Here is a 24,217-nt window from a genome sequence, read left to right as displayed (position 1 = left end):
GAGAATAAAGGTCCAGATCATAGCATTGTACAGGTTTTGATGTTTTCTTAAAGCTTGAAACTCACCAACTCTCTGTAATAGCTGAAGACCAGGTGGAGTTACTATTATTTTAAATTAAATAGGTTGATTTGTTTTATGTCTTTTTGAACATACACCATATGATGACATGTAAGTCTGGAATATCTATCTTGGGTAGCAGAGACCTGGAATGTTGCTTCACTCTTAGGACCTAAACAGCATAACAGCTGGAATCAGAAACCAGTGATAAAAAGCCAGACATGATTCAGTTTGAGAGAAAATTCCTGGATGGGGGAAAGGAGAGGTGAGCAGAATGGAAAAAGGTGCTGAGCACAAAGGAACTAAAAATAAAAGGCAAAAACAAACAACCATTTAGCATTACTTATCAATAGGACGCTACCAAATTCACCGCCATGAAAAACACGTTGCAGACCGTGAAATCTGGTCTCCCCCCATGAAATCTGATCTTTTGTGTACTTTTACCCTATACTATACATATTTCACGGAGGAGACCAGCATTTCCCAAACTGGGGGTCCTGACCCAAAAAGGAGAGGCGGGGGAGGCAAAAGGTTATTGTTGGGGGAGGGTCCACAGTATTGCCACCCTTACCTCTGTGCTGCCTTCAGAGCTGGACAGCCGAAGAGCAGAAGTGGCTGTCTGAGAGGCCAGCTTTGAAGGCAGCGCCGCTGCCAGCAGCAGCACACACACATGGATGGCATGGAATGGTATTGCCACTCTTACTTCTGCACTGCTGCCTTCAGAGCTTGGCAGCCGGAGAGTGGTAGTTGCTAGCCAAGGGCCCAGCTCTGAAGGCAGCAGCGCAGAAGTAAGAGTGGCAATACCATACCCTGCCAGCCTTCCTTCTGCACTGCTGCTGGCAATGACACTGCATTCAGAGCTGGGCTTCCGGCCAGCAGTCCTTCTTTCTGGCTGCCTAGCTCTGAAGGCAGCGCTGCCATGAACAGCAGTGCAGAAGTAAGGGTGGCAATACCTCGACCCTTCTACGATAACCTTGTGACTCCCCCACAACCCCCCTTTGAATCAGGACTCCTACAGTTACAACACCATGAAATTTCAGATTTAAATATCTGCAATCATGACATTTATGATTTTAAAAATTCTATGACTGTGAAATTGACCGAAATGGACCGTGAACTTGGTAGGGCCCTTATTATCAAATGAAAACATATTTCTGTTTGGTGGAAAACACATGTCCTAGGGCCTTTTCTGAACAACATTTTGTGAGATTCCTGATGATAAAATATCCCCTAGACCTCTGTGTAATATCCTATATATTGGTTATGTTTAGTGACAATCAAGATTTACAAAAGTGGCTAGTGGCTTTGGGTGCTTTAGTTTCTGGATACCCAACTTGCCACACCTTTTTGGGGGGTTGATTTTCAGAAGGAGGTGCTTTTAGGTGTTTGGGGGGATAATACCATCCCCCATTTAATTAAGGTTCAGCTGGAAATAACCAGACCTTCTGTACCATGTGATATAATTTAAGCTGAGGATGTTTGCCAATTGTGGCTTTGCGGCAGCCAATCTTGTTGAGGAGATGAACTGAAGCTGTTTTGTAAATGTGAGCCAGGGCTGAGGTGATCTGGAGGAAAAGAGAACATTTATGATTAGAGGCTCCCCCTTTTTTAGGATCTTCATTCCTGATTCACCAAGGGAATTATAAATCAAATGCAGAGATGATGAAATTTATTTGAGGTAGGATGAACAAAACTGCATTAACTCCCTTACTCAGCCCTGAACATGGGCTTGACAGGCTAACCTCAGAAACCATACAGTGGGTTAAAATATATACACACCTAAACTCTTCAATGCACTGTGAGGAGTGTAGTATAAAAACCTAAGCAGAACAGAACAGACTAGAAAGGGGTTTCTCCATGAAGGATTGCACCTGAGTTTTGGCTTGATCAGTCAAAGAAGTGGGGCTGCAAAACAGTTTGGGGGATGTGTATATGCAGAAAACAAAATCCGTAGGTGAGGCTGTGGGAAGGGGCCCTTTCATATTGCAGGGCTCTGGTCAACCAAGCTACTAGATCATTCCTTAACCTGCATCAGTGTTCTTCTCCCTCCACCCACCCCCATCTGATCAAGGGCTCCATGCTCTAATTACTCATTCACATTATCTTCTCAGGATGGGTTCTGTCTTCTATGAGCTTTCCCCTTGATGGATTGACAGCACCATTTCCGTGAGCCAGGGAGAGAGATTTATTCTCTCATTCTGCACCTGTGCTTCTTCCTAAAGAGCTATTCCCTGAGCATCAGAAGAATCCTCAGTGAAGGAATTCATTTAGTTTTGTCAAAGTTTCCTCTCTGATCCATAATTTAGATCAGCAGTTTCAGCTTGCAATAAACTCTGTAATCCTGGATGCTGCAATGAAAGAATGATGACCAGGCCATAGCCATGTGCATTCAGGATAGTTCACTGGCCCCCTTGGGGCAGATGGGAAAAATGTTCTTTTCAGAGAGTTCTGAGTCTGAAATCTTGTTACAGTATGTGATACAGACAGTACATTAATTTTTTTCGTAATAGTATCAGAATGGATTAGTCTGCTCTTGCTACATAAAAGCTCACTCATAGTTCACTGTACTATTGTACTGTTTGGGGGTGGAGTCTTGTACCATAATTTCAAACAGTGAACTCTTAAAAGAATGGCTTTTTCCATCTGTTTCAAGGGAGGTCAGAGAAGAATCCTGAAGGAATATGGCTGTGGACTACTCATAAGTCTTTCATTGCAGCATCCAGAAATACAGAGTATATTGTGGATTGAATCTTTTGCTCTAAATTATGGATTGGGCAGGACATTTAGATTAAACTAACTGAATTCCCTTCATGGGACAAAGATGGCCAGATTTTAAAAGTGAAAAACCTGGATACCAGTCCTGGGTGTGGAGGACATTTTGGTTGAGGTCTTGAGATGTGCACAGAAAGGTTTTGGCAACAGAGCGGAGAGCGGAAAAGTCTTTCTTTCTCTCCATCTTTAGCCAAAATATCCCCTCCCCGCTAGAGTGACCAGATGTCCCAATTTCACAGGGGCAGGGGCTTTGTCTTATACAGGTGCCTATTACCCCTCACCCCTTGTTCCAATTTGTCACACTTGCGATCTGGTCACCCTACTCCCCACCATCCCCTACAAATCTCCCTTTTAGAATAAAAAGCAGGATATTATTTAGACTGAAAACTCTTTGAGACACAAATGGTCTTTTCTTACTATATGTGTGTACAGCATCTAGGACAATAGGGCCCGGCTTCCAAACTAGGGCCTTGAATCACTACTGCATTACAAGTAATAAATAATGTTTCAGGAAAGAATATTTATCTGTCTGTCACCTTCACTTTTTTTCCTCCAGTCCCAACGCTTTTGCCTCTTTCTCTACCCTGTATCTGCAAGACCAACTTCTTTTTCCTTTGAAATCGCCCCTGAACCAAGTCCTGCCTTATTTCTGCTCTTTCCCCCTTGTCACTATATTGTTGGTTGATTTCCTTCAACTGATTTCTCTATTCTTACACTTTCTGTGCTGTTTCTCTTTTGCTTTTTTCTCATTTTCTCCTCTACGTTCTCCTGCTCCTTCAGTATACACTTCTTTCCTCTCTCTTTCTATCTGCCACACTCCTTCTATCTCATTGACTACCTGTTCTTTGTTCTCTGAACAGTGCAGACTTTTTGGGTGTGCACAGTTGTACTGAGAATGTGCTTTCATGAATGATTGTGGCTACTTGGCATTCCTGAAGTGGTGGAAATACTTGGAGAATACCCATCCTCCTCTTACTTTTGTTCTTTAACTCTGCTTCCTATCTCAGACAAGCTCAGAAGTCCTATGCAGCAGCATATGTGGTGAAAAATGTGTTCACTGGCTTTTTGGAACCTCAAGAAAGGTTCATGGGTTATGCTTTTATTCTACCTGATTTTCCCACATCCGTATTGAGAAATCAGTTAGCCAGGCACTTCTCTTTGTGCAGCTATCACTTGCTCATTGTTTACCAGAGTGAAAAACAGTAATACATGTAGAGATTCTGCAAGGAATGTAGGAAGTGCTGTATGGCAGTTGCATAAAGTCTCTGTGCCAGGTATGAACAGACATATATGTGGGTAAATATTGCTTCTGCTAAGGCTTCTGTAAGACTTGTCACCAGTGTGTGTGTGTGTGTGTGTGTGCACGTGTTTTTTCTTTTTTCTAATTGAGCCTATTTTCCCATAGGGAGGCAGGACAAAGTGTGTACGAGAAGTCTGCCCCATTCTGTCATGTCCCCAGCATCTCAGTCACATTCCTTCTGGACACTGTTGCCCCAAGTGTTTAGGTGAGTTGTTCTTTTCACAGGCATAATGTATGTAATGCAATATATTTCTGCATAGTGGCTTTCATACAAATATTTCACAGCCAATAAAAAGCAAAAATTAGTGATGCTTAGTAGTAAAGGCTACAATCCGCTTTTTATACAGGTAGTCTCAATAGACATGGTAGGGTCTTGAAGAAAGATACAAAGGACAAATTTTGGGAGAGAAGCTGGGAAATTTGTTGTGTGTGAGAGAAAAGAATGTTGCCTTTATCACACATGTTTTGCAAAGCAGGGTGAGATTGGGGGAGGCGGCTCATTGAAATGTCCATAAATCCTAGAAAGATGCTTCACCTTTTGTTATTTTATTCAAGCTGGTTTCCCCATATTTGGTTTTGAGGAAATAGCGATCGAAGGAAGACCCTCAGCTGAAGTGTCGTTATTAAAAGCTATTGTCAGAATGGATAGGGACCTATTAATTTGTGTAATTGTTTGCTCCCTGGAGGGGCATCATAGTCTGAACTGGGAAGTTTTTCAGTTGGATTAAGATAACTCAGTACATGCTTTTGCATGAGATGGTTTCTTTTGCCCCAGAACATCAATCAATGTAAACAATATGAAAATCTGAGGGAGGAACATCTGCCCTCCAGTTGTTGACACTGGTGGGGGCCCAATTTGGACCAGAAAGAATCAATCTGGCCATTTGTCTACATGCAAGGTATTAAAGTTAAATTAAAGAATACAGGGATTGGAATAGAAATGAGTTGCCCTTAGTAAAGTATTGTATGAAGTATTTACCTCTAATCTCAGATACTCCCCACCTCAGCTCACCTCTACTTTTGGTTCCAGAAGTGGTATCGTGATCTTCAGGTACAGCCTGGGGAGAGAGTGCTGTTTCCTTCTAGTGCCAAGAAAGCTTTTTAGAATTGCTTTGCCATCATTCTAAACGGCCAGCACCTTGAATAGAGGGGAAGTCCAGAAACCCTTTCCCTTGAGGCTGAGGACAGTTGATGTTACCTAGTGGTCTCTCAGCTGGGCTCTGTTACTGGATGTCTGAGAAGTCGCAGAGCACATGCACTCTGGGGCTTCCTACACATTTGGGAGATATCAAATTTAAGAGGAACAGCAGCAGGTTCCCGAAAAGAGACTTCTGGGTCTAAAAGGCATCTGTGATGTGGAGACTCAAGGACTGAGCCAGACTCCTTTTGGGAAGGCAGACTGTTCCAAACCACTCTGAATCTGAAAAAGGTTAAGACTTTGGCTTGCTCTTATTTTGTTCATACCATCTCCACCCACACCTTGATTCAATAATCCTCAGTGCATCACTCTAATTCAGATGCAAAGAATAGCAACAAGCTATCATGAAGGGAATCTGGGTTTTAATTTTGTCTGCTCTGTCTGACAGAGTTGGGACCATCAGAGACTTGATACAACTCCTCTCACCCAGTTAGAGGGGATTTTATTGTCTCAGCCATATCCCATACTAGAATCTTGAGCCTGTTTCCAGGGCTGGCTTAGTGAAAGAACACAAAGGGCCATGGCCCATGAGCCTCCAGGCCTGTAGATTGTTCCAGAATCTCATAATATTTAACATGTTTTGCCTGCTTGAAACATAGCTTTTTGTTTTATTTTATTTTATTTGAGAAGCTTCATAAATACCTGGCTTGGACATAAAACTGCAGCACCAGAGAGTACACCCCTGGTGTCACCTATCACCCTACTGGAAACCATGTGGGGTATCATCAAACAACAACAACCATACTCAATGGGGACCCCATTATGAAAGAAATATTTCTTTAACTCCCTCTTCTGGTCTTCAAACAACTCCCAACTTCTCATCATCAGAGTCAAGCTCGCCACAGACCAGGACACACCAACTCAAAGTGGCACCATGCTCTGCCTGAACAGATGCAAAACCTACAGACATATCTCCACTACTACAATGATCAACACCCTCTGTGACCCAGGGTGCCTCGGGCAGCCCTCACTGGAAATGCCAAGGTCAGGGCAGGCTGCAAAAGAGAGAGCAGATACTCCCAAGACTGGTGGGTAACACTGAAGTTAAGCCTTCCAACCAGTCACAAACTGTGCTTCTGATCCCTCACACTGGTTATTAAGAAGCAAAAAAGAAATCACACAGCCGCCTTTATTGCATTCCAGTTCCTTGGCTCCCAATCAGCACCTAGGTCCAGTACAGTGAGAAGTTATTTTAAAACTCTACTGTGACGGGGCAAGGCCAGATGGCTATAGAAAAGTAGTGGGAGATAGATATATTAGCTCCAGGCTAAACAAATCCCTGGTACCAGGATAAGTTAAATGGCAGCTGCTCCAGGTCAGTTAAGACACCTGGGGCCAATTAAGAACTTTTCAGAAGGCAGGGAGAAGGCTAGGTTGATTGGGACACCTGAAGCCAGTCAGGGATTGGCTGAAACTAGTTAAAAGCCTCCCAGTTAGTCAGGTGGGTGTGGATGTCAGGAGCTGTGGGAGGAAGTTGTGCTGTTGGAGAGACTGAGCAGTACACACCCATATCAGGCATAAGGAAGGAGGCCCTGAAGTAAGGGTGAAGTGGAGCTTGAGGAAGTGGGGGCTGCTGTGGGGAAGTAGCCCAGGGAATTGTATGTGTCAGGTTTCTAAAAGGTCAGCTACCATAGCTGTTACTATTAGAGTCCCTGGGCTGGAGCCCGGAGTAGAGGGTGGGCCCAGGCTCCCCTCCCCCCCCGGTTAATCACTGAGACTGGGAGACAAGAGAGACTGTGCAAGAGAGGATAGCTTCTCCTCACCTCCCTCACTGGCTTATGATGAAAATGGCTCAGTAGACTGCGACCCTTGTCTCTAGAGAGAGAAGGGCTACGTGGAGGGTCACAGTGAGCCTCTGAGGCTAGTGAAATCCACCAGGAAATGCGGGACCCACGGAGGCAAGGACAGAGCTTTGTCACACTACTCACATATAGAAAATGTTCTTCTGACGCCTAAGGGTCAGCCACATTACCAGCTCAGTATAGGGTTGGATCTTACCCAAAATACCACGCTGCCAGCCAAAACTAAAGGTTTGTTATAAAGAAAAAAGAAAGAACAAGAAGAGAGATGTTGAATGGTAAAGCAGTCACATACATGCAAAGATTCAAAGTCCATGAGGTTCCTAGCAGTATTCGTCAGTTTGCTGGCTTGAAAGTCCCTCTGGATCACATCCACAGCTTGGATGGGTCATTCGGTACTTTGTTCAGAACTTCATTTGTAGAAAGGTTACTCCATAGAGGTAAGAAGCAGGAATGAAGACAAAATGGAGAAGATGCAGCTGCCTTTTATAGTCTTTTGCCATGTGGCCTGTGCTTTCTTTGGTTCCAACGCAAACTGCCCAGTACATGGCTTGGAAGCCTTTTCTGTCCATAGGCATGCCCATGCATGCCTTGCTGAGTCATGAGGTGTATCCCTTGCCTTTTCTCAATGGATCAGTTGTATAGCTGATGGTCCTTAAGGGGCCATCAAGCAGGCTAGGCAAAGCTGATGCCAAACTGTCTGGGGGTGTCACCGAGAAGCATAGCCCAAGTTTGAATATAGACATACATACATATCTATAACTCATAATACAAACGGTGATACTAACATAAACAAGATTATCATATCTGGCAAATTATAATGTTTTTCAGATATCTTACTTGGCATACCTGGCATATGTCATTGCAATTTTACAATATTTGTATTCATAATATCCTAAAGTGTCCCCCAGATTCCATACAGCGTCACACACACCCTCCCACAACACACCATTTCAGATCCATGGGTCCCACACATGCCCATCACAACATGTGGTGTACCTCATCCAGGGCACTAAATACCCCAATACTATGTGGGTGATACCAGGCAATCTCTATGCTCTCGAATGAACTCACACAGGAAAATGATAAAAGACAAGCACACCACATCACCTGTGGGTAAACACTTTTCACAAAGCAATCTCTCTATATGTGACCTATCAGTCTTCATCCTCAAAGAAAACCTGCACAACACCTTCAAAAGATGAGCCTAGGAGCTTAAATTCATAACTTTGCCTAGTCACTAAAAATCATGGACTGAATAGAGACACTGGATTTATGGTTTATTACAACTATCTATTTCCCACTAACAACCCTCCCTGCAGGTGCCTTCCACCTTTTTTTTTTTTTTTTGCTTCCCCCTTCTGACTGAAGGGGTGTTAATGAGCCATTCTTTTTAGGTGACAAATCTGAAGAACTGTCCCAGATTGAGGTGTCAGTAGAGGAGATTTTGGAACAAATTGATAAATTAAACAATAATAAGTCACCAGGAGCAGATGGTATTCAGCCAAGTGTTCTGAAGGAACTCAAATAATGAAATTGCAGAACTACTAACTGTGGTATGTAACCTATCACTTAAATTAGCTTCTGTACCAGATGACTAGAAGATGCCAATTTTTAAAAAAGACTCCAGAGTTGATCTTGGCAATTACAGGCTGGTAAGCCTAACTTCAGTACCAGGCAAATTGGTTGAAACTATAGTAAAGAACAGAATTATTAGACACATAGATGAAAGCAAATTATTGGGGAAGAGTCGACATAACTTTTGTAAAGGGAAATCATGCCTCATCAATCTAGTAGAATTCTTTGTGTGGGTCAACAAACATGTGGACAAGGGTGATTCAGGAGATATAGTGTACTTGGACTTTCAGAAAGCCTTCCTACAAGGTCCCTCACCAAAGGCTCTAAAGCAAACTAAGCAGTTGGGTTAAGAGGGAAGGTCCTCTCATGGATCAATAACTGGTTAAAAGACAGGAAACAAAGGGTAGGAATAAATGTTCAATTTTCAGAATGGAGAGAGAAAATAGCAGGGTTTCCCAAGGATCTGTACTGGGACTAGTGCCGTTCAACATATTCAAGTTCTAGAAAAAGGGGTAAAAAGTGAGGTGGCAAAGTTTGCAGATGATACAGAATTACTCAAGATAGTTAAGTCCACAATAGACTGCAAAGATTTACAAAGGGATCTCACAAAACTAGGTTACTGGGCAACAAAATGGCAGATGACAGGTTTCAGAGTAGCAGCCGTATTAGTCTGTATCCACAAAAAGAAAAGGAGTACTTGTGGCACCTTAGAGACTAACGAATTTATTTGAGCATAAGCTTTCGTGAGTTGCATCCGATGAAGTGAGCTGTAGCTCATGAAAGCTTATGCTCAAATAAATTTGTTAGTCTCTAAGGTGCCACAAGTTCTCCTTTTCAAAATGGCAGATGAAATTCAATGCTGATAAATGCAACGTAATGCACATTGGAAAACATAATCTCAACTATACATACAAAATGATGTATGTTTGACACTCAAGGAAGAGATCTTGGAATCATCATGGATAGTTCTCTGAAACCAATGTTCTCTCTAATTTTTTCCATCCATATGTGGAATGAATTTTGTTATGTGGAGCACCAATATCGAAGTAATGTGCAGATGTGTGCCACCAGTAGAAACAAAAAACCTAGATATAATATATATATTTAAAAAGTTACCATAGGTATGGAAGAAGAAGAAATAATATTAAAACAGGGGATAATTAACAAGGTGCACTACTTAAGATGTTTGTTTAATATGAAATCAAATAAAAAGAAAATTAACACTGCAAAATTTTCAGTAGTCTCTCTCTGCATCATAGCCCAGGGGCTGGGGGGAGAGGTGTCTCTTCCCACCGCAGCCCTAGAGCTAGAGGAGAAAAATCTCTCCCTGCCACAGCCCTGCACTCCCCAAACTCCCCCATCACTGCCCCCCACCTCACCCCACAGACCCCACCCAACACATATTCCCCACCTAACCCTACATATCCTCCAGGCCCACCTGTGGCTATGCCTCTGTGTGCACGCCTGTGTGGCTGTACTAATAAGGTGTGTGGCCCTTGATGGGCTCTTGTGTAGCCATGCAGGCACATAGCTTAGGAGGAACACAGCTGAAAACATTCCCTCAATGTGCAGCAGCAGTCAAAACAGCTAACAGAATGTTAGGAATCAGTAGGATAGGGATAGATAATAAGACAGAAATTATCATTATGTCACTATATAAATCCATGGTACACCCACACCTTGAATACGGTGTGCAGTTCTGGTCACCCCATCTCAAAAAAGATATATTAGAATTGGAAAAAGGACAGAGAAGGGTAACAAAAATTATTAAGGGTATGGAACAGCTTCACTATGAGGAGAGAATAAAAAGACTAGGACTGGTCAGCTTGGAAAAGAGGTGACTGATAGGGGGATATGATAGAGGTCTATGAAATCATGAAAGGTCTGGAGAAAGTGAGTAAGGAGATATTAATTACCCCAACACATAACACAAGAAGGAGGGGTCACCCAATGAAATTAATAGGCAGAATGTTTAAAATAAACCAAAAGGAGTACTTCTTCACACAGTGCTCAGTCAACCTGTGGAACTTGTTGCCAGGGGATGTTGTGAAGGCCAAAACTATAACTGGATTAAAAAAAGAACTAGATAAGTTCATGGAGGATAGGTCCATCAATGGCTAATAGCTAAGAGGGTCAGGGATTCAACCCAATGCTCTGGGCATCCCTAAACTTTCGACTGCCAGAAGCTGGAACTGGATGACCGGGGATGGATCACTTGATCAATTGCCCTGTTCTGTTAATTCCCTCTGAAGCATCTGGCATTGGCCACTGTCAGAAGACAGCATACTGGGCTAGATGCACTATATGGCTGTTCTTATGTTAATCGGCCACTTCACTTTGAATAGTCCCTTGAAATATGTGTTAGCTACTTATGCTAAACAATCTGTTTCACCTTGTATTTAGCTGGTTCTCTCAGAGTACATTTCCCAGACCTGAAGAACAGTTCTGTGTAAGCATGAAAGCTTGTCTCTCTCACCAACAGAAGTTAGGCCAATAAAAGATATTTCCTCACCAATCTTCTCTCGCTAATACCCTGGGACTGACAGGGCTAAACACTGCATTCTTTGGCAAGAGCGTTCTTTTAACAGGGACTGATTTTAGCATTTGTGAAAATCTCATGTTAATTAAACAGATATTCTATTATCTGTTTATCTTTCTATTTAATCTTATCTTTGGACAAACTGGAAGCCTCTTCCTTTAAGTGGTTTTACTCCTTTACCAGATATTAACTAAAAAGAAATTAATTGCAATTTGAAATATACTGGACAGCTATTAGCATCCCAAATGCCAAAATATGGGTTTCTCACCACTCTGAGAACTAAATTAATGGCATAATAATAAGTTAGTGCCATGCTGCACTTATTTGCAGTAATGATTTTATTCCTTGGAAATGACAGACAGATTTCTGTCTGACAGATAGATAAACTCTCAGAAGGTTGCAAGATCAGAGCTTGGCTCTCACCAAAGAAAAAGTAGGTGAAAGCATGTTGTTGGAGTAGGTTTGCTTTGCTCAAAAGGGAAGATGAGGTTAGTGATTTTATTTGAGTCTTAAGTGGATTTTTGTTCATATCAGAGAACCAATATATTGTCCATCTGTTCAAAAGAATTCAATAAAACAGAATCTGAAGAACAGAAGAGAGACAGGTGGAGTAGCAAGACTGCATTGCTTGCAGAATTGCAAGGTGTTGGAAGACTGAGTTGTTGCAGAACTTTGGGAGGGAATTGATGCTTCTCTAAACTTTACTCTGACCTATGCTGTCAGGTCCCTTAGTGTCATGAGAACAAAATATTTCCATAATATTACCGTTCCTCCACTCCTTCCAAAGCCATGTAATTTGCTTCGTGGAATGTATATTCTCCACACTGATTTCCTTTCCTTTATTTATTTTTGATGGTTCCATTCTGATTAATATAGGTAACTTTAACATTCTGTAAATTCCTATAATTTCTGTAGACATGTTTGAGCATAATACATAAAGCTACAATAAATGAGTGTATCAAACATCTTTACAGAGACTAATCATTTAGTGGCTGTCTAGCACATAGCACTTTTGCGCCAGTGTAACTAAATTGCAAACTCCTAATATTAAACCAGTTTGAATCATGCTTTAACCAGTTTAGTTTAATTCCGTAATATACTGAATGAAGAAACATAAATGCAGTTTATTTTGGGGTATGGACTGGTTGATTTTAAATTGATTTAGGTACACGGGTGCACTTGTATGGTGGTGGGGCGGGGGAAGGTTTTCTAATAGAAACATGTCCTAATTCATATTAAAATCCTCTCCCTTAGGGGAAAAGTAGTTCTTCGAGTGATGGTCCCTATTGTATTACACTGAGCATTTACACATATGCACCATGCATCCAGATCCAGAGATTATGAAAGTAGTAGTGTCAGTTGCTCCATGAATCTGCCTGGGCTCTCCTCATGGACAGGCACCATCCATCCCTTTCCACCACTACAAGGTGATAAAAGGTGGGACAGACCAACCTTGTCTCCAGTTTCTTCTCATTGCCACATGGTCCAGGTCAGAACTATTAGTGACTTGTTGCATGTGATGCACTTTAAAAATAAACAATTGTACATAGTTTTAGAGTGGTTTACAGTTTTATTGTTTTTTATAGTAGTTTTTAGTAGTTTGGTAGTTTTAGGAGTAGAAGTGGGGGTCTTCTGGGGTAGTTTAGTTCCTTGTGAACACCCCACTCCCCCCCGCTTTCCTGCCCCTATACCCACGTGCAGGTACTGGACTCTGCTAAAAATCCCAAGCTTTAAAATCTGAGCCTCCTGCCCATGTTCTTTCTCGGTCAGAGACAAACATCAATGCTGCCTCTACTGCTTAGGAGAAGCCCACATTTCATCCATATGCAGTGTCTGCCAGACTTTCCCCAGCTGTACCTGAGACCTCCGGAAGCACCTCATGGAAGTTGCCATGAGACCTGATTCGGACCCTATTCAGGCAACCCCCTTCCTTCCCCCTGTAGATCGGTCTGAAGCTGCCAGGAGTGCACCTCCAGCTACTGAATCTGAGGCCGGAACTGGCAGTGCCACCAATACGGACCCTATGCTGGGGCCTACTCAGGAGGTAAGGAAGCATTCACATAAGCATGGCAGTAAGTCTTCCTCTAAGCCTAAGAAGAGAGAGACTCCTTCCACAAGTTCCAGTCATGGGGACGGAGTGTGCCCTAAAGCACACAAACATCTAAAGGAACCACACAAATTGATGGATCCACTGGTACCAGGTGTGGACCCGCACATGCAGTCAACATTGGCATCCATCAGAGCTAAAGAGCCATCTTCTCCAGGAAGACCAGTGCTCCTGTACTTATTCCGCAGACTGAAAAAGTATCCTTGACTCCTGGGAGATCTGCAAAAGCCCCAGAGCCCCAGGAAGTGTTTGCGTTGGGAGAACCAAAGCCTTCACACTTTCTGGGGCCCTCTACTTCCAAGTAGAGTTTATCCTCACCTCCCCCCCGCCCCCCCGCCTCCGGCTCCAGCTGTGTATTTCCTTCTGTCGGTACTGCCAATGGAACTGGTCTCTGCGTTGTTTTTGAAGGAATCAGATGAGGGACAGGCACCATCCATCCCTTTCCACCACTACAAGTACCAATGGAGACTTTCTACATTGTGGCAGTATCCCCCACTCCAGCTGCCACAGAGCCACTGGCTTACTATGTCGTGAGGCCCTCTGTAACACCCTCTGGATCTATCATGCTGGCCTTATTGGGGATTCTGGCCCCAATATCCACCCTTGGAACCCGTCTGTTACATCAGTTAGGCTTCACCTACTTCACTGTGTTGGGTACCTTTGAGTAGATGCTCGGAACCAATAATGAAAGATGAGCCACTCAGTTGGGCTCTGACAGTACCCCTGGAACAGGAGAGATTCCTGTCATCCTCACCAGATCCTGCAGTGGCTTTGGCTTCCCATCCATCCCCTGATGACTATGGCCAGTCCCAGGAGCTCCTGTGTAGAGTGGTTGGAGAGCTGCACATTCCCCTGGAGGAGATCCAGGACACTCAGCGTAAGCTGCTGGACCTACTTCACTCACTTGTGTCGGGTAGAGTCGATCTACCAATCAACAATGCCATCCTTGAGCCAGGTAGAATGGTTTGGCATATGCTGGCCAAATGTAGGCCTACCCCCAGGGGAGCAGAAAATTGTCACTGTGTACCAGCTAAGGTCTGAGTTTCTCACATCCTCTTCCGACTTAGGTACTGCTTGTTAATCACCCTCAGTGGAATACAATACACACTACCACTTGAAGAAGAGGGGGTTACTTACCTGTAACTGGAGGTTCTTTGAGATGTCTGATCCCTATCTGTATTCCACTTCCCACGCTTGTGCCCCTCTGCAGTGGTTTCCTTGGATTTGCAGTGGAGAAGGAACTGGAGATGCAGTCAATCCAATTATCACCTTGCACAAAACCGTGAGGTGAACCAAGGGCACATGCATGGACCAACAGACGCTACTATTTTCAAAATCTCTGGCTCCGGATGCATGGTACACATGGCTAAACCCTCAGTGGAATACAGATAGGAACCACACATCTCAAAGAACCTCCAGTTATAGGTGAGTAACCTCTTCATTTTACTCAGATTAATATCTGCTAAATGAATAGGGAACTGTTTAAAAAACTTTCTAGACACCCAAATGGACTGGGAACAGTAAGCTGTGTTATTTTTGTTGACAACAAGGCATCCTTTCAACCACATTCTGTGTCTGTTGTTTGTATTCAGGCCAGAGGAAAGTGTTTGACCTCCCATTTGGAAGCTGCCTCTTTCACAGTGATGTTTATGACAATGGATCCTCTTTTGTTTATGACAACTGCACTATGTGTACCTGCAGGGTAAGTCAGCAACAACATTCCTATGCTGTGGGCTGTGGTTTTTATTGCCTAGGAGAGATGTTTGTAAGATTTGAGAACTACAGGGCCTTACTCTGTACTGATAAGTACCTTGTGTGGTCATTGACATCCAGACAAAGGGAATGTAAAAGGCTACCAAATCAACATGGTCAGATTTTACATGACTACAAAAGCGCAAGTTCAGAATTAGGCCCTGCTTGCATTATTAAACAAACACACTCTGAAAGATTTCCTGAATTCAATAAAATATTTTATTCTAAGCAGATCTGATCAAAGTAGCTATTAGCTACATTGGGTGGAAATGATTACCACAACACACGCAGATGTTACAATTGGGGGTGAAAATTTTCCTAATAAATTAGTGTCCCCTTTGCTTTTCTTCTGTCCTTTTGCTCAGAATTCTACAGTAGTATGTAAGAAGAAGTGCTCACCTCCTGGAGAATGCAATAAAAGCAAGGAACACTGCTGCCAGGAGTGTGTCTCGTACGTCTCTCCTGACGAACTGAAAGTGTGCAAATTCGGGAACAAGATCTTTCGGGTAATGTTTTGGGTGTGGCTCAGTAATAGGTATCATTGTAATAGCTGAAATAGCACTGGATTACTATAACTTAGTGTTGGGGCTTGCTTTTTAGCAGAATTTTCATTATGCTTATTGCCAACAGGTGCACATTTTTAATAGTGAGACTAATTAACCATTGGAACAATTTACCAAGCGTTGTAATGGATTCTCCATCACTCACAATTTTTAAATCAAGATTGGATTTTTTTCTAAAATATGTGCTCTAGGAATTATTTTGGGAAGATTTGTGGCACTGTGGTATAGGAGGTCAGACTAGATGATCAAAATGGTCCTTTCTGGCCTTGGAGTCTATGAATCTATCAACAGAATAGCTTGGAGGCAAATATTTGAAAAAATTGCCATCTGCTGTTGTTTTTTTATGGTTGTGTAAGTTCTGCTGACAGAAAAAAATTAAAATTAATTTCTTCTATACTTGGCATGCTGTCTCCCTCTCCCCAAACAGAGAATCAGGTTGCTGCTTCATGCTGAATAATGCATTTTTAATCAGAGGGTTGTGCTTCCCCTTCCCAAACAAATTCTGATAGTCATAGAAAAGGTATTTTTCAGTGGTCTTTATCAGCTGAGTCAAAAGGGAGCCTCCTCCAGGTTGAGCCAGTAGGAACTGTGCTAAGCTTGTCACAGCTGGAAGTTTTGAATATATTACAGTTCACAGCTATGTTACAGACCGTGCTTCCTACACCCCACATTGCCATGTAGCAATGATCTCCTCCTTCTCTCCCAACTAAAATTTGTAGATCTGTAATGATTTCTTGCAAAACAATTCTTATATTGCCAGGTCCCTGTTTGTTTTTTCAAGCTGGTGCAGCTTCTTTCACATTGTGTTGGAACAGACTCTGTCACCTTGTTGGCTATCTGTGAAATAAGAGAATCAGATCAAATGTTAAATCCCTTGAGTACACTAAGTTTACTCATTCCAAATTGCTTTTCATTAATTCTGTTTTACTTGTATGTAGCAGAAATGTTTATTCTGTAAATTATATGTGAACAAACACCATGCTTAATAGGTGCAAAGAAACTACATTTGATCTGACTAGAACTTAGACAATGGCACTATTATATTTCAGGTATGAATATCTACTTCTTGAGCACCCAAATGAAATTCTCTGCTTCTTGTGATTTATTTTATTTTGCTAACAAGTGTTTACAAAAACACAAAAAAGGGGTGTGTGGGAACTGGGTCTGATTTTTACCTTTTTTATACAACTGTTGGGAATGATTCTAAGTCAATGGAGTTCATAAGTGTACAACAGGTGTGAGATCACAATCAGGCAATGGTTGTGTCTTCTTTTAATTGCTCTCCTGCTTGGAGATCATTTCTTTTGCTGGTGTCTGTCAACTTACGCTGCACCAAAACAGTTAGGCAATTCTGCATCACCTCAGAATAAAAGACAAAGCAGGACAGCCCTTAAAAATCATGCGGTGCATAAAAAATCATAAAATTTGAGCGTGCTTTCCCTCTGATCCCAGCCCTGAGAAACTTGAGTGTAGGTGGATGCACAATCACTTTCTGTCCTCTTGGACTGCCTCTACTCTCTTTCTGTCTGCCTGCCCCTCGCCCTTCCTCCTCAAGCATCCTGTAAACAGAAGGCTTGCACAGCCAGGCTCTCCATGGGCTAGCACAGGACTATATGTGGGTGAGGTGGAATGATTTAGAAACTGCACTTGTCAAATGCCAAGACATGTGGAAAGGAGCCAGGACAGTTCCCCATACTTTCCTGAGTATGTTAAAAACAATATGAAGAGCATTCTGCTGCCCACTTAATACATTTTTAGAGACACAGGCTGTCTTCCGGAAGAATACCATTCCTGCTATACATTTGGGTAGTTTAGTATTGTATCTGTTCTAAACATTTTCAGATGTTTAGCAGATCCAGGGTCTGCGAAATCACTGTAAGTAATCCGAATAAGAATGCATGATTTGTCCATTCCTGTGGACCCAGAATGATGCCACATCTGGGAATAAATTCACTGTATTCTGGCATCTTAACGAAATGATTTAACATGCAATAACTTAAACATGTCAGTTATCTGAAGGTAATGAATCAGATTTTTCTAATTATGTCAGCTTAAATGAAAATTCACAATAGGTGTGATCACATCCCACTGGTGAGAGAAACAATACAACTAATCAGGTCATTCAAGGAAAAAGAAAACATGGACTTGGAAGAATGATTTTCTAACCTGAAGGATCAGAGGGAAGAAATCCCTGCTCATCTTCATCTTTAATCGGACTGGGTGTGGATGAGCACCTCATAATAATTTAGACTAAACAATGATGTAACTCCAAAAGGGAATGCAGTGCTTTTCTGTGCAATGAAAATGATACATTGTTGGAATAGCTTCCTTCCGCAACCCCAGCTGATAGCTATATCATGTTCTCCCTCCTGCAGGACGGAGAGATGTGGTCCTCTGTTAACTGCACCATCTGTGCTTGTGTGAAAGGCAAGACAGAGTGTCGCAAGAAGCAGTGCATTCCAGTCAACAGCTGCCCTCATGTGAGTTTTTAATGGAATATGTTCTCCCCCGCGACCCTCATTTATCTTTGTCAGTGTTTCTCAGTCGAACTGGTGTACACAAAGCCTGGGGAAGAGGGAACCGTCAAAAATTCTAGGGTCTATAGTTGACTAGAATTCTCAATTGTTTTGTGCAGTGTTGTTGTAAACTGTGTTGGTCCCAGGATATTAGAGACAAGGTGGGTGAGGTCATATCTTTTATTAGACCAACTTCTGAAATGTTCTGTATAAGCTTGAAAGCTTGTCTCTTTCACAAACAGGAGTTGGTCCAATAAAAGATATTAACTCACCCGCCTTGTCCCTAGAATTCTCAAAGCACTGTAACATCTCTTTTCAGGCTAGTTCTGTCCTCAGGCCTCTCTCTTTGCTCTGAAGGCTCCCGTGCTTTTGCTCCCCCTTTTATATCTGAACCAAAGCTGCTCTCTCTGCTCCCAGGCTTACTTCTCTCTCTCACATACTCAATAGCTTTATTGGTGTAGCAAGGTTGCCAAAGTCAATAGATCATGCTTGTGTACTATGGAGATGTGCAGCAAAGGTTGTGTTCACTTTTTCAATACAGCTGGGGGTAATCATTTTGTTAGGCATGGAAACAGAGAATGAGCTCAACCAAAACTATATCACTTTCTCCTAAGGTGGAGACTGATTTTTTTTTTTTTTTGGTGAAATTTCGAAGTGAATCCAAAGATTAGTGTAGTCTCCTATTATTTAATTACTTTAAAAATGATTCTTTAATAACATTTGGGCTGATGTCTAACATTTTGTGTTTTGGATGCCTGTTATTTACAAATTACTTAGTTTTAATAGTGCAAGCTTTCAGGAGAAGCAGAGCTAAAATGACATCTTATGCAGAGAGTCGTTTAAAAACAACCTGCTGAAGAGCCCTCCAAGTTATTAGTATTACTCCTTCTCAGTGTTTCCTTCTCTGTCATGGAAGCCAAAAGGAGAAAATATTAGTCACAAACACCTGTGTATAAAATTTTCAGTGAGAAACTCCTGTGAATAAGAATGTGTTTTGGTGAGTTTTTGACAGCCCAGGGCAATGGTAGAGGTGTTTGCTTGTACTTTGGATCTCCAAATGCTATAGAGGCAGGGTCACTGCACCAGTGAACCTTCAGAACTCTCTGCAGTAGAGGCAATCTTTTCCTGCTAATTTTTGGTGGTTCACAGGAGTTCAGTCCTTCTGCCATGGGCCTCCTAAGCTTCACAAGAGAGAAGCTCTGCTACTGTATACCTTAGAAATTGTGCACTAATGCAACGCTTCTGGGAATATTAGGAGGTCCCTCAGGCAGTTCTTAGGGAGTGCATAGGAAATGAATACCAGGGACCACAGAAGACTTTTTATCTAGCACATCAAGTTTTCTATGAGAATTCTTAGGAGTGTGGCAACACAGAAAAAAATTGGTGCCTCTCTGTAGTGTCCTACATTTACCCAATTTAAGCTTTTACGGCTCCTCAGAGCTCAGGTTGCTAAAGTAATTTAATACGACCTGTCTGCGAAATACAACATTACACTATATTTCATTTAAATAAACTTAAGAATTGAAAAGACTGGAAATGATCCATTAAGGTAATAAATAAATGTACTGTTGCCCTTGCTGTTCATACAATCAATTAAGAAAAACAATGCCACATGAAAATTCACCTTATACATTCTTATAATAGCTTTAACTCTCTGATCTATGAGGCACACTTATATGCTCTTTCAACATTTTCATACTACAGTTCTATCATGAGAGGTGTGAGTCCTAGACTGATAAGTGAAGTCAAGGGAAAAAGAGCAAAAAGAGTTAGAAGTCCTCCATTAAAAATATAGAAAATAAAGGATTTAAGAAGCATAGGAAGCATGTAAATTTAACTTACAAAATGCCATTAGCAGCTTTATAAGAAATAAACATCCCTGTTAGGATAGAAAGGCTTTTACCTGAAACTGTTAACTAAGTTGTACCAGCTCTGGATTCTAGCTGGGGTTGGAATCTCAATCCAAATTAAGCTTCTGAAACTGGGATGGGTTCTCAGGAATGGAGTAAACTCCCAAATCTAGAGTAAGCTTCTGAACTAAACTAAATTCCCAGGCTGCTGCAGGCTTCTGAATAATACTAAACTTCCAAGCGGGAGTGAACTTCTGAACTATGATACACTCCTAGACTAAAACAAGCTCCGGAGCTTAAACTAAAGCCCCAAACTGAGTTCCCAAACAAGAAACAGCTCCTCGTCAGGGCTAAAAAAGAAAAGCTGTGCCATCCCTCCATTCCTAATAGGTTCTAACCAAGCCATCCTGTCCCGGGATTCAAAATGAAGTCTCACAGTCTGCAGCAAACACTGTTGCCTTTCCCAGCTCCAAAACCTCCCAACCAACAAACCAACCAAAAAACCAGCCCTTCACCAAAACATCACCCTATTGTAAAAACACATTATTCTCAGTTTTTTTTTCAGGATAAAGAATATTAGAAGGAAGAAAGGAGAAAGCAGCCCTATAGTGTTGGGTTCTAATTTTCTCTCTCTCCTTAAGGAATTTTAAAGCAAATAACACATTACTCATTTGATCCTTTCACAAACCTACCTTGTGTCGAGGCTGTTCTGTCACAAAGCTATACTTTGCGTAATACAAGATATAGATTTGGTAGTGATGTGTTTGCTGCAAGTTTGTAAGTATACTATGAGCTAGGCTGAAGAAAAATTGTACAAGATAATACTGTATTGTTTAAGAAAAAATATGGGTAGGACCTTGATTTCCTTACTAGCTCTGAATAGCACTCTAGACCATTAGACCCACACTTGTGGGATTACTTGTGGAGTAAGGCACTGCTTGGTGCGAGTAAGAGTGGCCTCATGTGAGCATGCCATTAAATCCTGTGTCATAATGCACACATACAAAGGTGAAAGAGTTAAGGATTTGCTGGCAAGCTTACATATTTATACCTTGACTTATAAAAGCTTAACTCTTCTGCTTTAGCATTCTGTTCATGAAGTTTTCCTGATGCAATATTGATTCATTCATCAACCTAACTCTAAATTAATTAGGTCTTTTCTATATGACTCGGAACAGGCTTCACACCGGTAAAGCTGTATATGTTTTTTATACCCAGTAACCACTTGTATTATTGTCTGGACTGGGGGCAGATTGCCACATTTTGTGAGACATTGCTTTCATTTTTCCCAAGGTGTACACATTTTTTCTTACTTTTTTTTTTTTAGTATCAAATCTTTTACTATTTCTGATAATTTCAGGAAGTGCCTTTCTGAGTTTCTTTCATTTGCACACTGAGGCAATATATGTGTCTCTATTTTAATGCCCTCGAGCAACACTGATAGCAAAGTCAGCCCTGCTTTGGGTTTCCAGTGAGTCTTTTAGCTCATGGTTTCTGTTTCCACTTTCTCATCACTGATTCTGCAGGCGCACTTCCTCTGTTACCTTGGACTTCATTCTGCACTGTACTGAGCATGATCCAGCAAAGCATTTAAGCATGTGGGTAGTCCAGCTGAAGCCAACAGGCATGCACATATGTTTAAAGTTGAGCATGTATTTAAGTGCTTTACTGAAATGGAGTAAACTCATCCTTTTCAGAATTGAGTCCCTGTAGATATTCTCTAACCCTCTTCTTTTCTAAGGCCAGGTCTCCATTACAAACATATATCAGTATAACTACATTGCTCAGAGGTGTGAAAAATCCACACACCTGAGCGATGCAGTTATACCAACCTAATCCCCAATGTAGACAGTGTATGTCGACGGTGTATGTAGACGGTGTATGTTAACAGGAGCTTCTTCTGTCAACATTGGTACCGTCTCTCGGGGAGGTGGATTAACTACACTGATGGGAGAAACTCTCCTGTCAGTGTAGTAGCGTCTTCACTAAAGCACTACAGGGCTCAGCTGCACTGCTGTACATGAAGATAAGCCCATATTCTCCTTACTTACTCCTTTCTCCTCTCCACAGTCTTTACTCTTCCAAGTTCTTTGCTTCCTTTATACCAGCTCCATTCTCTCTCTCATTATCGTTTTCTACCTTGCTGCTGTCCTCCTCACACCACCAGGACATTAGGACATCACATCTCTAATTAGTGATACCAGCCTGGGCTAAAGCTGAGTTGCTATAGATATGTTTCTTCCAATGCGACTATGAAAGCACATGGTGATTTTGAAGCATAAAATTGTCTTTGAGCACCATTTCCACGAAATAGTTAATCGAGCTAAGTTCATTGCACACGAAGCCTTTCAGAGGATTTGATTCTGTGGATAAATTTTGAACCCGTGAACTTCATGTGAGTTTAAAATTTATTCACAACACGTTCTCCCTTCCCAAGCACAGACAGTGTTTAATTTTATACACATCTGTTATTATTACAAACAAAAAGTTGCTGTTTTTACTGCAGTGCCAAATAAGGCACAAAAAAACAACAGCTGTTGCTATTGCACAACCAATCAACCCTCCCCCCTCAAGCCCTAATTATTCTTGCCTTTACAAAAATCCCCCCTCAAACATAGACTTGAAAACTCATGAAAAAGAAGAAAAATCCTAGAAAATAAAGAGACTTGAATGCAGTCTGCTTATAAATATTCATAGGTAAAAATGGGATCACATCACTTACCCCACTCCTTAGGGAACCCTCAGCGCTAACGAACTCTTGCAGCACATGTTAGCAATAATGGGCTTCCTTATTGTACAAGACAAAAACAGGATCCCATGCCAACATAGTGGCTCAAGTAACCAGGCTCAGCAGGCTGCCTTGCAGATTCCAATTTCACTTGAATTCCTGCCATTTCCAGCTTGGCTGATGATTTCAACTCTTTTATTGAAACGGAGAGGTAAGAATATTCAGTATAATGTATGGGCATTAAGCTGCATGTCTCCCATTAATGCTAATAAGGGTTGCCCAATTAAATCTCTCTGTATATTATTTTGGGGGTTTATATGGCATTTAGTTAAAGGTGTTTAAAAGTGTTTTATTATAACAGGTGCTTGAGAGACTCAGAATCACAGTCTGGTCCCTGGTTGTCCCAATTTTCTGGGAGAGAGGTAACCTGCATGAGCTTGGTACCTGCTGCTGATTACTTCTCCATTCTCACCAGTTCTTCTGCTCTGGCTGGTGTACTGAGAAGGGCAGAGCCAAAGCTCTGTCTATTCACTGCCCAGTTGTAAGACAACCAGAGTAGCAGCCCTTCAGAGGCTGCTCTCCCCTTCCATGAGCTGCTATCAGTGATGTGGAGAGCCAATGCAGGGGAGTAAGAAAGTTCCATTTGCCTCCTTGCATGGGTATGCTGGGTAACTTACAAAGCAGTTTCCGTTATAACCACTCTAGGTTTCACTAAGGGTTTGTCTACACAAACAATTAGTTCATGGCAAGCTGGGCTGTGAATCTACCCTGCAGTAGCCTGCTGCAGACTAACTCTTTGTGTTGGACAAACCCTCAGAAACATCCACCTTCCAGGTTGAGATGTTCCATGTTTATTCTCAACTTGAAGGTGAGTTTCAGCAAATTTGAACTAAATCAATTAGGCCACTTTTTTATTCAGTGAAGATTTTAAAAGAACACATACACGCGTGCACACACAAACAAAAGCTCATCTTTCCTAATTCTAGCAACTTCTATTTGAGACAGAACTATTTAAACACACCCACACCCACAACCCAAAAAACCTTGGCCTGGGCAAAGTGTATTGAGCCTTTGCTCAATATTACTAATATTGGACCAAAGTCTTTGCTGATGTAAATAGTACACCCGTTGGCTCCAGCAGAGAATTTGGTTCACTATTTCTAGTTTAGTAATATGATTTTGTAAGGGATATCACCGTATTTATCCTTGGAAGAGAATTTGAATAAACTTGATTTGTACCAGTGAGATCTCTTCCTTGTATTTGTAGCTGAATGAATGAGTCTCTTTACTAGGGATTTCCCATAAGCAACTGAAGGGATACAAGCAATCTGCATCAGAAATGAACCATATGTATTTTATGGGGAAAAGGTTGGAGTCTTAGTTATATAAAACAACTAGTCTACTTTAGATAGCCATGAATACATGTGTACAAATTCCCCCCCGCCCCGCCCCGTTCTC

At 41.8% G+C, this 24,217-nt stretch overlaps 1 protein-coding gene across 1 annotated transcript in view; it reads left to right on the top strand.

Annotated features, from left to right (window-relative positions):
• The window catches only part of BMPER (BMP binding endothelial regulator), a 191,487-nt gene that overhangs the window by 97,909 nt on the left and 69,361 nt on the right, over positions 1-24,217 (top strand). Inside the window, exons 7-10 of the mRNA XM_077809237.1 lie at positions 4,235-4,334; positions 14,943-15,052; positions 15,468-15,608; positions 18,041-18,145. Coding sequence (XP_077665363.1) covers positions 4,235-4,334; positions 14,943-15,052; positions 15,468-15,608; positions 18,041-18,145 — 456 coding nt within the window. The remainder of the gene's footprint in view (positions 1-4,234; positions 4,335-14,942; positions 15,053-15,467; positions 15,609-18,040; positions 18,146-24,217) is intronic.

The sequence above is a fragment of the Eretmochelys imbricata genome, chromosome 2 (assembly GCF_965152235.1).
Source record: "Eretmochelys imbricata isolate rEreImb1 chromosome 2, rEreImb1.hap1, whole genome shotgun sequence".
Lineage (NCBI taxonomy): Eukaryota > Metazoa > Chordata > Testudines > Cheloniidae > Eretmochelys > Eretmochelys imbricata.
The sequence above is the reverse complement of the archived record's forward strand: the minus strand, read 5'-3'. Positions and strand labels throughout refer to the sequence as shown.